This window comes from Leuciscus leuciscus (assembly GCF_965113295.1).
Source record: "Leuciscus leuciscus genome assembly, chromosome: 21".
In the NCBI taxonomy this organism is placed as follows: domain Eukaryota; kingdom Metazoa; phylum Chordata; class Actinopteri; order Cypriniformes; family Leuciscidae; genus Leuciscus; species Leuciscus leuciscus.
In genome coordinates, this window is record NC_138745.1 from 5,467,928 (window position 1) to 5,482,167 (window position 14,240).

The 14,240-nt window shown below is 45.1% G+C and overlaps 1 protein-coding gene across 1 annotated transcript; it reads left to right on the top strand.

Moving 5' to 3' along the window:
• The first annotated feature begins 23 nt into the window (after window positions 1-23).
• LOC309485359 (uncharacterized protein) lies at window positions 24-5,762 on the top strand. Its single transcript, XM_082152195.1, has 2 exons — window positions 24-1,931; window positions 5,011-5,762. Exons 1-2 carry the CDS (start codon window positions 1,051-1,053, stop codon window positions 5,033-5,035), a joined length of 906 nt encoding a protein of 301 aa, XP_082008321.1. The 5' UTR covers window positions 24-1,050; the 3' UTR covers window positions 5,036-5,762.
• The last annotated feature ends 8,478 nt before the right edge of the window (window positions 5,763-14,240 follow it).

Here is a 14,240-nt window from a genome sequence, read left to right on the forward strand (position 1 = left end):
GCAACTTACACAGGAAAAGACGGGAGAAATAAAAAAGAAAGAAAGCGATACATGAGGAAAACAAAGGGAGCGAAACAGGCGAGTGAGGCGGATAAAGTTGAGGAAAAGACTGAGGCGGAGAAAGGGAGAAAAACTGACGAGTGAGGTGGAGAAAGTTGAGAAAAAGACTGAGACGGAGAAAGGGAGAGAAACTGATGAGTGAGACTGAGGAAGGGAGAGATACAGACGAGTGAGACGGAGAAAGGGAGAGATACAGAAGAGTGAGGCGGAGAAAGTTGAAGAAAAGATGAGTGAGACTGAGGAAGGGAGAGAAACAGACAAGTGAGACAGAGAAAGGTAGAGAAAAATAAGGAACAAATGGCGCTCTCCAAAAAAAGAAAAGTGGACAGTGAAAATAGAGCATTTAATCCAGAATGGACAGACTCATTTCTGTTCATACTTCCGACTGGGAGCACTAAACCAGTGTGTCTCATATTGTGGGGGGGGAGGCGTGGTTCAGCGAGGTCTGCGACGAGAGAGAGAGTAGAGAGACGAGCGGCGGTAAGTGGGTCAAGTGCAAAATGACTTACACCTGTGTCTCGTTGCAGTAATTAGCGTGGGGAGACCGTATAAAAGCCAGACTGGAACCAGCAATCGAGGAGAGAGGGCTGAGGACTCGTGGGATCGTGGAAAGAGGACTCTTAATGAGGAAGACAAACGCTGTCGAGTATTTTGAACTGTGGAATGAGATTTATGTTTATGCATGTGCCGCGATTGTGATCTGAGTTTATTTAATAAAATACCCACGAGCCTCAGCCAGCCGACCCCTGTCTCCTTCCTTCTCACACACACAAAAACAAGGGAAAATACTACACTGGTGCCGAAACCCGGGAAGGAAGGAGAACGCCGCCGCCAAGATGCAAACTCCGTCAGGAACATCGGGAACGCCATTTGAGGACATTATCACATCGCTCGCGGGCCCAGCAGGAGGACCGCGAGCTGTTCGGGAGCTTGCTGGACCGGGAGGTTCGGACGGAGTCGGCTTCCCCCAGCTCCATCCCAGCCGCTCACATGTCTCTTACGAAGATGGGTGTCTCTGATGATCCCGAGGCCTTCTTGGACTTGTTTGAGAGAACGGCAGAGGCATGTGAGTGGCCATCGACCAGCTGGCCGGTACGGCTAATTCCGCTGCTGTCGGGGGAAGCCCAGAAGGCTGCTCAACAACTGCCCGTCCAGAACCTCCTGGTATACGCCGATCTGAAACGAGCCATTCTCCAGAGGGTCGGCCTCAACCCAGAACAACATCGTCAACGCTTCCGTTCACTGGAACTGGCGGAAGCAGGCCGACCCTTTGTCTTGGCGCAGCAGCTCCGGGACTTGTGCCGCAAATGGCTGTTGGCCAGAGGAAGCGACGCCAAAGCCATCATCGACAAGGTGGTACTGGAACAGTTTGTGTCTCGACTACCGAAGAGGACTGCCCAGCGGCGTCGCCTGGATCTGGCCATCCAACTGGCGGAGGATCAACTGGCGGCGTGCTCCGGGGTCGGCGAACCCTTCCATCAATATCTCTCTCTCTTTCTCCCCCTGTCTCTCTCTCTTTTCATTCCCCTAAACCCGTTCCTTTTCCCAGGACCCGGTTCAATGGACCACCAAGGGCACCTCCCCGCTGGAAGGCTGGAGCCGAGGTTCCAGCCGGGTCGCGAGGATCCGTCAGGGGAGGGGGGCCGGTGCATGCTGAAGGGCTCGACGCGGTTCCTGCGCTCTCCCCACGCCAATTCCTTGACCCACTTCCTGCCACTAGGGCGGCGGGGAAGCCTGGGCCGGCCTGTTGGCGTTGCGGGGATCCGGGCCATTTCGTGGACCGCTGCCCGGTCAGGGAGGTTGGGACATTGGTCCGGATCCCGGACGTCCCGCAGGCCGCCCCTGATCAAGCCGGGTTATACCAGATACCTGTGAGTATTAAGGGGGGTACCTATCAGGCCTTGGTGGATTCAGGTTGTAACCAGACCTCCATCCATCAAAGCCTGATACAACCCGGGGCTTTGGATACTTACCGCATGGTTAAGGTGAGGTGTGTGCACGGGGATATAGTGGAATACCCCTTAAAAGCCATCACTGTTAAATTCAGGGGACAAAACCATTTTCTGGAGGTGGCAGTTAGCCCGCGCCTCCGGCATCCGTTAATTTTGGGAACGAATTGGCCAGCTTTTAAACAATTATTGGGATGTTTGACAACGGATGCCTCTGGGAAAAAGAAAAGGCGGGGAGCGCTCAGGTTGGAGAGGCTGTTCCTGGACCCAGCGGAACTGTTTCAGAGGAACCGAGCGGCTTGGCGAGGCTAAACCTCTCCAGTCGCGATGACTTTCCCCTGGAACAGTCCCAAGACGAGACACTCAAACATGCGTTTGAACAGGTCCGTTCCATCGATGGGCAGATCCTCCAACCTGACCGCACGCTCTATCCTTATTTTGCCATTATCAAAGACTGGTGTTATCGAGTGACCCAAGACACTCAGACAAAGGAAGATACAACCCAATTGTTAATACCACGGAGCTGTCGGGAAATGCTTTTCCAGCTTTTCCGATGGCGGGGCATCTAGGGATGACAGCTACGTTAAATCGTCTAATGACCCGATTCTTTTGGCCGGGCATTCACGAGAACGTGCACAGATGGTGCGCGTCGTGTCGGGAATGTCAGTTGGTAAACCCACCGGTCGCCCCAAAAGCGCCATTGCGCCCTCTACCTCTTGTGCAGGTCCCCTTCGAAAGAATTGGTATGGACCTCATCGGGCCATTAGAACGGTCAGCACGGGGACATCGCTTTGCGTTAGTTATAGTAGACTACGCAACGCGATATCCCGAAGCAGTGGCGCTACGCACTACATCAGCTAAGAGTGTGGCAGATGCCCTGTTTCGTTTAATCTCCCGCGTGGGAATCCCGAAAGAGATTCTCACGGAGCAGGGCACCGCGTTTATGTCACGCACGTTAAGCGAATTGTACGAATTATTGGGCATTAAATCGGTGCGTACCAGTGTCTATCACCCACAAACGGACGGGCTGGTCGAACGGTTTAATCGCACGTTGAAAACAATGATTCGAACAAGAAGACGCGAAAAATTGGGACAGATGGCTAGAACCCCTCTTATTCGCCGTGCGAGAGGTCCCACAAGCCTCCACGGGGTTTTCCCCCTTCGAGCTTCTTTATGGACGTCAGCCCCGTGGGGTCTTAGACGTCCTAAAAGAAACTTGGGAGGACGGACGCTCGGATAGCAAAAATGAAATTCAGTATGTCATGGACCTGAGAGCAAAACTCCATACACTGGGGCGGCTCTCTATGGAGAATTTGCTTCAGGCTCAGGACAGACAAAGCCGGCTGTATAACAGGGGAACTAAGGTTCGAGAATTTGCACAGGGAGATAAAGTGCTCATTTTACTACCAACCTCCAGCTCTAAATTGTTAGCGAAGTGGCAAGGACCATTTGAGGTCACACAGCGGATAGGAGATCTCAATTATGAGGTAATACGAACAGACAGAGGCGATTCACAGCAAATCTACCATCTCAACCTCCTAAAAAAATGGAGTGAGGAGGAGTCAGTGTTGCTTGCGACGGCAGTGAGTGGAGAGGAGGATCTCGGGCCAGAAGCGATCATCAAAGAAAAATCTCTCGCCCTGGCCCCGGGGGGGGGATCACCTCTCGCCCTCGCAGCTCACTGACATCACAAGATTGCAAAGAGAGTTTGCAGATGTGTTTTCGCCCCTGCCTGGTCGTACTAATCTGATTCAGCACCATATTGAGACAGAGCCGGGTGTGGTGGTTCGCGGCCGGCCATACAGGTTGCCTGAACACAAAAAAAAAGTTAGAGGCAATGCTGGAGAGGGGAGTAATTGAGGAGTCCCACAGTGACTGGGCGAGCCCGATAGTTTTAGTTCCTAAAACGGACGGCTCAGTACGGTTTTGTGTGGACTATCGCAGGGTGAATGCAGTGTCGAAATTCGACGCTTATCCAATGCCGCGGATTGACGAGCTGCTTGATCGGTTAGGTACGGCTCGTTTTTATTCGACACTGGACTTAACGAAAGGATATTGGCAGATCCCCTTATCTCCCATGTCCAAAGAAAAAACAGCCTTCACCACGCCGTTTGGGTTACACCAATTTGTGACACTTCCTTTCGGGCTGTTCGGGGCCCCGGCCACGTTTCAGCATCTCATGGACATAGTTCGGTGGCCCCATGCTCCGTATGCCGCTGCGTACTTGGATGATATCATCATCTACAGTAATGACTGGCAGCGGCATGTGGAGCATTTGAGGGCCGTCCTCGGGGCGCTGAGACAGGCGGGGCTAACGGCCAACCCGAAGAAGTGTGCAGTTGGGCGGGTGGAGGTAAGGTATCTGGGCTTCCACTTGGGTCATGGGCAGGTGCGTCCCCAAATTGACAAGACAGCAGCAATTGCAACTTGTCCCAGACCTAAGACCAAAAAGGAGGTGAGGCAGTTCCTGGGGCTGGCGGGATATTACAGAAGGTTTATTCCTGGCTATTCGGACCTCACCAGCCTGCTGACTGACCTCACTAAAAAGGAGGTACCAGATACGGTCCAGTGGACGGAGCAGTGCCAACAGGCTTTTACCCAGGTTAAGGCTGCTCTGTGTGGCGGACCGCTCCTGCACTCTCCTAATTTCTCTCTCCCTTTTATGTTGCAGACTGACGCGTCGGACAGGGGACTGGGCGCTGTCCTGTCCCAGGAGGTGGAGGGGGAGGACCGCCCGGTGCTGTACATTAGTCGTAAGCTCTCAAAGAGAGAGACTAAGTACAGCACCATAGAGAAGGAGTGTCTGGCCATCAGATGGGCAGTTCTCACCCTTCGCTATTACCTCCTGGGGCGGGATGGCTCCCCGGCCTGAGTCGGGCGGTGGGGGTATGTGGCGGGGGAGGCGTGGTTCAGCGAGGTCTGCGACGAGAGAGAGAGTAGAGAGACGAGCGGTGGTAAGTGGGTCAAGTGCAAAATGACTTACACCTGTGTCTCGTTGCAGTAATTGGCGTGTGGAGACCGTATAAAAGCCAGACTGGAACCAGCAATCGAGGAGAGAGGGCTGAGGATTCGTGGGATCGTGGAAAGAGGACTCTTAATGAGGAAGACAAACGCTGTCGAGTATTTTGAACTGTGGAATGAGATTTATGTTTGACGCGCATGTGCCGCGATTGTGATCTGAGTTTAATAAAATACCCACGAGCCTCAGCCAGCCGACCCCGGTCTCCTTCCTTCTCACACACACAGAAAAAAGGGAAAATACTACACATATGTTCAGAAACCGTGGCACTTATTAAAAGTGCCAATGTGAAACGCCATTATGAGACCAAACATAAAGGTTTTGAACAAACATACCCACTTAAATCTGAATTGAGATCACAGAAAATAAGTAGTCTCAGAGCCCAATATGACCAGTCCACCAGGATCCTGAGCCACACATTCACTGCCCAACAACGTGCTCATGAGTGTTCCCTCAGAGTTGCTTGGATTTTGGGTCAACACAAAAAGCCATTTACTGAGGGAGGGGTTGTCAAAGAATGCATGAGTGCAGTAGCTGAAACACTACTTGAGGGAAAACAAAAACAAGAGCTTTGTGATGAAATAAAGCAAATACCCATGTCAGCATCATCTGCCACAAAGAAAAGTGAAATATTAACTCAGGATGTGTGTTAGCGATCGCCCTTGCGATCAGAGGCATAATAAGACCAAGTGCGACAGGAAATCCCAATTAAGGTGAATTTATTGTGCAGACAGTGCAAATCCAATGACAAAACAAACAAAAAAAAAACAAAAAAATTATAAAAAAATAACGGAAGGTAGCCACAACAGCAGTTGTATCGTTTGGTTAATAAACTTTCTGGAACAAGGTTCTATGGATTTGCTTCCACTTCACACAACCAACCTGACCCTCCTGCACCATGCTTTCTGGCAGCCATTTATAGTCTAGGGCACACCCGGGAATGTACCATTCTACAGGTAAGTTTACTTTCTAACATATGTACTTTCAACCACCTAATGCATATTAAACAACATCCATAATTACATTACACAGTAACAAGAACATGCAACTATGATGCAAAACAATAAATTAACAATAAACCTTGCTTTACAGGAACATTTGGAAACATTTGATATGGTGTACCTACATACAGTCCATTCATGATCACGGGTTTGCTCCGTGACAATGTGCTAACCGACCTAGATGAAGCCATGCATAAGGCACCATGTGTAGGCTTAGCTGTGGATGAGTCCACTGACATGTGTGACAATGCTCAGCTGTTAGTGTATGCCAGGTTTTTCAAAACAGACCAGAAAGCATTCTGTGAAGACCTGTTAGGTGTCACTACCCTTCAGACCAGTACAAGAGGAGAAGACATCAACCTGGCCATTAAGGAGATGTTAACAAAAAGAGGAATAGAGCCAAAACAAGTGGTTTCAATAACCACAGATGGAGCCCCTGCTATGATAGGGAGAGAGAAAGGAGCTGTAGCAAGACTGAAAGAGGACAATCCTGAGCTCATAGCTTACCATTGCATCATTCATCAATCTGTCCTCTGTGCCTCCTTGTCAGATGAGCATGCTGAGGTGATGAATACAATGATGAAAATGATACATTTTCTCAGGGCATCCTCTTCCTACCAGCATCGCATGCTTAGGGAATTCCTCAGAGAAGTTGATGCCAATGCTGCACAACATCTTGTTGATCTTTTGCTGCACAACAATGTGAGATGGCTCAGCAAAGGCAGGGTGCTGGAGCACTTTTGGTCCATCAGGAGGGAATTAGCATCTTTTTTGGCAGAGCTAAGAAGTCAGAAAGCAACACTCTCTTTAGAAAATGAGAAATGGATTGATAATGTGGCCTTTTTGGTTGATATCACTTCACATCTGAATGAACTGAATTTGAGGTTACAGGGCAAGGACAATTCAATTTGTGAACTGATGACAGCTGTCCGCTCCTTTCAGAGGAAACTTGAGGTGTTCAAGGAAGACCTGCAGGGGGACTGTGCACACTTCCCAGCAGTGCAGGAACAGGTTCAGGGACAGAGAGATTTGTCTTTTGTTAACTTTATTGATAAGCTGATTGTAAACTTCAGCAACCGTTTTGACAGCTTCAGCTTTGGAGAGCAGTTCACCATGTTCATTCAGAATCCATTTCTGATCACAGATGTCAGGGGGTTATCAAAGGAAGTCACACAGCACTTTAAATGGGTAAATGCTGGGCCTCTCCAGATGCAATTGGTTGATCGCCAAGCAGATGTGGCCCTGAAAGAGCAGTTTGTAAGAACTGACCCTTCCATTTTCTGGCTCCAAATGGTCCCTGAGACAGCTTTCCCAGGTCTGAGGAAAGTAGCCCTATACATCTTGACCATGTTTGGCTCCACATACAACTGCGAGGCAGCTTTCTCCACAATGAACTTTATCAAAAATAAATATCGTTCCAGGCTCACGAATGAGCACCTTCACATGTGTATGAGAATGGCCCTGACTCTTTGACCTGACCAGATGGCCCTTTGCATCTGGGATTCAAACGTTTCTCTTGTTCCCAGCCACACTGAAGATCCCTTACCGCGGCAGGCAAACACTATGTCGGTCTCCATCTGAAGCGGAACAGTTCATCCTCTCTAACAACCTGAACTGCAGAGGTGCCAGCTCTTCACCTAGGCGAGGGGGCGAAGCGCCGGAGAACCGCTACTCAGAGATGGATACACACCAGATGGATACAGCAGAGCATCAGCCTACACTGGCCATTGCAAGCAACATCGCAAACTAGCTTGTTAAATATTTCAGTACGAGACTGTGGACTTTTCTCTTGGTGATGTCATATGGGTGAAGTATGATTTTTGTGGTTTTCATTTTAGTTGAGACTATCTCGACGCTTAACGCATCATAGGCATACCATCTTTCACCTGCGTTAAGCTAGCATAGACTGCAAGAGCACCAATAAGACTGGCCTAGTCTAGGTTATTCTTTGGATCGATAGCTGAGGTTTATTTCACTCTTTGGGCCCTATCTTGCACCCAGCGCAAGTGACTTTGTACACCGACGCATGTATCATTCCTATTTTGCACCCGCGCAAAGCGGACTTTTCCCTCCACAGAAGCACGTCGGTAAGTTAGGAAATACACTTGCGCTCCCGGGGGCGGTTCAGCGCAAAGAGGAGGCGTGTTCCGGCGCAAACGTTCCTTCTTGCTATTTTGCAGGTTTAGAAAACAATTGCGCCACTAACCAGGAAAAAATAGTTTAAAGTCAGTGGCGCGTTGCGCATGTTATTCATATGCTATTTTAAGGGCGCATGCTTGGCCATAATCAATGTAGCGTGTGCACAACGCGCACTTTGATTCATCTACACAGAAGCAGCAGTTTTCATTTTTGCAAATTATACATTATTACGATAGATAGATAGATAGATAGATAGATAGATAGATAATTTATTATAAAAGCATACATCTAGCTTACACATTTACCCAAATTATCATACGCCTGTTTAACCTAAGTTAATTTGGGTGGGTTTCTCCATTTCAATGTAACTTCTCTCTTTTACGGCCGTGACGAGAGCGTTGCTCTCCTTGGCTGTGAACCGCTCCTGGCGCGCGCCTGGCAAATCCGCCGTTACAATAGCAATACGCTATGGAAAAAGCGCGTCTTCTCTTAAAGGGAATGTAAGATGACGCTCTGATTGGTTTATTTCACGTTACGCCCAAACCACACCTATGAATAATGAAGCTACTTCAGACCAACCCATTTTAGATTTGCGCCTGGCGCAATAGTCATTTATCCCGCCGGGAAAATAGCAACAGCGCTGAGACCCGCCCACAAAGTTACTTGCGCTTTGCGCTTTGACACTTGCGTTTCAGATCGTTAAAATAGGGCCCTTTATGTTTGCAGCTAGAACCAGGTTAATATTTATTTATTTATTTATTTTTTTTTTCTACGAAGGGACATATCACCATATTGCCTTATTTTCCGTTGAATATCGCCTAGTCTAGGTTATTCGTTGGGGCGATAGCTGAGGTTTATTTCACTCTTTTTGTCTGCAGCTAGAACCAGGCAACTGATTATTTTTTTTGATTTTTTTTGATTATTATTATTTTTTTATTATTTATTTTTTTACAAAGCGACATATCACCATTTTGCTTTATTTCCTGTTGAATATCGCCTAGTCTATGTTACTCTTTGGGTAGATAGCTGAGGTTTATTTCACTCTTTTTGTCTGCAGCTAGAACCAGGCTACTGATTGTTTTATTTATTTTTTATTAATTTTTTTACGAAGGGACATATCACCATATTGCTTTATTTCCCGTTGAATATCGCATCACTGTAGCGAGTGGGGTGGGGGAGTTTGCATCGTTAGGAGGAGTCACGTCTCTTACAATTTCTAACTTTATACTGGCCAAAGGGGCTCTCTTGAACTCCTTGCGGCTTGTAAAGTATGTTTTGTATATAGTTTGGAATGTTATTATTTTGCTGGCAGCCGTTAACTTTATTGCGACTCTCTTTTGGCCTTGGCATTTTGCTCTAAGGGCACCAAACGGTTTATTGTTAAAGTTGTTTCCCAGAGAAGTTTTTCCAATCCTGCTGTACTACTACCAATCAGTAGACTATGTCTGATCTAAACATTATATCCTGGAATGTACGTGGCCTGAATACACCGATTAAGCGTACCCGTTGTTTAGAATTTTTACATCGCAAAGCCATAGCTATAGCTTTAGTTCAAGAATCGCACTTGAAAGAGGAGGATGTGTCCCACTTCCAAAATAAAAACTACAAGTTACTGGCATACTCGTGCGCCCCTAATAAATCCAAAGGTGTGCTGATACTTGCGAAGAGGTCGTTACATTTATCCATAGACTTACTGGGAGGAGATGACCTTGGCCGTTTTGCGTATGCAGCTGTAACACTAAATCATTCCAAACTCCTGCTGGTCTCCATCTACGCTCCAAATGAGCCTGATCAACATTTTCTGAATAATATCTGTGAAAAACTACTACAATTTAGTGATCTGGACGTCGTCATAGGGGGAGATTTCAATGCCTCAATTCATCCTCAACTTGATCGCTCATCTAGTTGTAACCCCTCTAGTGCAATGTCCACATCCTTTCTAAATAGGTTCATTACAGAATTAAATCTAATTGACCCATGGCGCATACACAATCCCCATACGAAGGGCTATACATTCTACTCTCCCAGGCACAAATCCTTTTCAAGAATTGATTATATCCTGGTTAGTGCCCCTTTGCTGCAGCATATATCCAATATTGTCATATTGCCTATTTTGATTTCAGATCACTCTCCCATTATTTGTAATATCACTCCTGCTACAGCTCATGCTAAATCCCGTAGATGGCGCTTTAACGACTCCCTGCTGTATGATACTACATTTATGGACCAACTCAGATCTGGGCTTACAGAATTTTTGGAAATTAATACGGATCATTGCTCAAACCCTCAGGTGTTATGGGAAGTTACTAAATGCTATCTACGAGGGCCCAAAGGCCAAGCGTCTTAAAAATAAGCGCTTTGATTATCTTGAACAAGAATCATCAGCAGACCCAGTCTTTCTCAGAAGAGGCTGCTCCATACTTGCCAACCTTGAGACCTCAGAATTAGGGAGATATTTAAAGGGGGGGGTATTTGACAAATTCATTTCCTTAAAGGAGAACTCCGGTCAATTTTAACATTGAGCTCATTTTGTTGTAAATTTGGAGTGCTGTCAATACAGAGAATAATGACAAAAATCGGTGTTGCCTACACCGTGTTATCCTCTTTTTAAAATTTGCACCCTGTTGACTTCAATGGGGAATATTTTAAACCTGCTTTTACAAGTGCAAGTTTACATTACAAGTGCACAGGTCATGTGAGTGATTCCTTTAGAGTTAACACGGGTGAATCTGACTGCAGTAGATGTGAAAGATATGAATAAAGTTAATTCGGCCAGCGCTCATACCTGTGTTTACATCCTGTTTTCGGTTGAAGTCCAAAGTAGTCGATTGTCGAGTTCACGCGCATATGTTTAGTTACCTTTGATCACGCGCGTAAACTCGACAATCGACTACTTTGGACTTCAACCGAAAACAGGATGTAAATACAGGTATGAGCGCTGGCCAAATTAACTTCATTTTAACGAATGGTGTAGCAATATTGTTGTCCAGGTGGAAATCGGGAGAAATTTGGGAGAAAGGTCGGTCCGGGAGATTTTCGGGAGGGGCTTTGAAGTTCAGGAGTCTCCCGGAAAAATCGGGAGGGTTGGCATGTATGGGCTGCTCAGAATTTGTTACTGTTGAAAAAAGAATACAATAGCCTGTCAATGTCCAAAGCCGAGTTCATCATTCACAGAACTAAGCAAAATTATTATTTTCATTCAGATAGAACTAGTCATCTGCTTGCATTGAGGTTAAAGGAAACTGAGTCCAAAGCAAATATTGATATATTACAAAGTAGTGATGGCAAAATAGTTACAGATCCTAGGGCTATTAATAACACCTTTAAAGCATTCTATTCCACACTGTATTCTTCAGAGGTGGTTCTTGACAGACATACATGCAAAACATTTTTAGAGAACTTGAACCTGCCTATCTTACCAGTAGAGGACAGAAACCTTCTAGAAGAACCTCTAATGTTGGAGGAATTTCACAATGCGGCCAAATCTCTTAAAAAAGGGAAATCCCGATGGAATTCCCCCGGAGCTCTACCTGGCTGTCTGGGATGTTGTTGGGCCCTTAATCTTGAATTCTATGAATTATGCTATTAAACATGGTATGCTTCATAGGTACCAGAACATAGCGCTTATCATTTTGTTACAAAAGAAAAATAAAGACCCATTGAATTGCTCTAGTTACCATCCAATATCTTTAATTAATAGTGATGTCAAAATTCTGGCAAAAGCCTTGGTCTCCCGGATTGAGCCCCTCATGGATATTTTGATTCATTTTGACCAAACTGTATTTCTTAGAGGGCGGCTGGCCGCTGACAATATGCGACGTTTATTGCACATCATTGAACATTCTTACACATATACTGACACTTGCGCATTTTTTTCACTTGACGCTCTCAAAGCTTTTGACAGACTTGAGTGGGACTTTCTATGGACAGTACTGGATCATTTTGGTTTCGGTACTAAATTCATATATGCCATTCAAACTCTTTATAGTAACCCAACAGCCTCCATTTCAACAGGCGCATATCAGTCTCTACCCTTTCCATTACAGAGGGGTTGTCGTCAAGGCTGTCCCCTATCACCACTTCTTTTTGCACTTTCATTGGAACCCTTAGCCCAAGCTCTCAGACAAAGCCAAGTTATTGCCAATTACTTGGTTCTCAGCATTATATATCGTTGTATGCGGATGACATCATTTTGTACCTTTCAGACTTAAAAAACTCCATACCCAATGTCTTAAAGTTATTCCACCACTTCAGCAGCATGTCTGGATACATGATAAATTGGGATAAATCCTCCTTAACCCTCTGAGGTCGGCAAACGCGCCCCCGCGTTTTGCTGGATTTTCTTCACATTGTAGTACAATAAACTTAAATTACTCCGTCATTTATGGTTATACAGAAAAAAGAAATATAAAAAAAGAATCTGTGATATTTCTACTTTTGTATGTGTCCACTTACAATCAAATCAAAACATTGTGCTTTTGTAAAATAAAGAAAATAAACAGGGTGTGCGTTCTGCCTCTCCGTCGCGGTGAACTTTTTTTTCTTGAGCACGTCTATAAACTGAAACAAAACTCAGCGAATACTTGTTACACATTTATGAGCCATATACCTTTATACACATTTAAGTGTGTACTTTTAAATGATCGGATTCAAACTGAAAACAAATATTCTCTGTTTAAGTAATTTGTATAAAACCAACAGGATGTCCAGTATCTCAAACGCTTGCTAATTACTTTTAATTCGACCACGCACACTCGCGCAAAAGTGATTCACATGCAAATCTCCACATGGAACGCGCACGCCCTCCTTACCTCAAACACAAAACACCAAAAAACTTCACATGTCTCTGCTTTTCGTCGAGTTTGGAAGACACGTCTGAGCTTACATTGGATTTAACTCAGAAGAAGAAGAACGTGATTTGAAGACAAGAAAGATGTAAGGTAAGAAATTCTTACTTATTAGTTTATGGTATTGTTGCATAAACTTCACATTGCAGTTGAACTGTTGCTAGATATATGGTGAATATTATACTATTTAGACCCGTGTTTACTGTTAAATACTGTTTGTGGATATCTGCTCAAACATAGATATGTATAACCATAATGTTTAATATTTTGGAGCGCGATCGCGTTTGAATGCATCATATTTTGGAGCACGATCGCGTTTGAATGTATCATATTTTGGAGCGCGCTGTGGGTTTGAATGTATCATATTTTGGAGCGCGCTGTGGGTTTGAATGTATCATATTTTGGAGCGCGCTGTGGGTTTGAATGTATCATATTTTGGAGCGCGCTGTGCGTTTGAATGTATCATATTTTGGAGCGCGCTGTGGGTTTGAATGTATCATATTTTGGAGCGCACTGTGCGTTTGAATGTATCATATTTTGGAGCGCGCTGTGGGTTTGAATGTATCATATTTTGGAGCGCGCTGTGGGTTTGAATGTATCATATTTTGGAGCGCGATCGCGTTTGAAAGGAAAAATGCACCAAACATTAGGCTTTATGTTTTTACTATTATCTAATTTCATATCATCATAACGAATGGAAACATTTGAAGTAACATAAGATAATCAATATATTTTTCTCTAGCATTGTTACTGAAATCTTTTGGAAGATTTATAGGCTGCTATAGGTTATTGTTATAATTATTTTATGCAGTACTGCACATAGCTTATAAGGCACAACAAACATGGTGTTCATTATATTATATATTGTTGGAAACATTTGTGTGTGTGTGTGTATTCTGTGAATTTTAAAAAGCAATTTTAACCAGAAAAATCTAAAATGTATTCCCAAAATCGTGCAGGCCTAGTTTCTCTTGATACCAGTATGTTCACTTTTTTTTCTTTTCTTTCAGGGACCAGATGCCACTGAGTCCTGCTCTGAGTCTCTGTACATGAACATGGTAAAGTGAAAATCAAACACCTTGGAAATGAAAGGTATGTACAATGTTTTTAGGAATGGTAAAAAGGTCTCTGTCTTTGGATCATTGTTTTCAATGTGCTCTTTTGTTATTTGTTGTGTGTCTTTGGATTATGTTGTGTTGTAAATAAATCCAAACAATCTAAAAGC

Bases quoted from the DNA above. Each gene is read 5' to 3' on its own strand.
- LOC309485359 (XM_082152195.1), top strand. From the start codon at position 1,051: ATGTCTCTTACGAAGATGGGTGTCTCTGATGATCCCGAGGCCTTCTTG. The intron at 1,932-5,010 runs GTGAGTATTAAG...GTCTCGTTGCAG, and splicing joins CCGGGTTATACCAGATACCT to TAATTGGCGTGTGGAGACCG.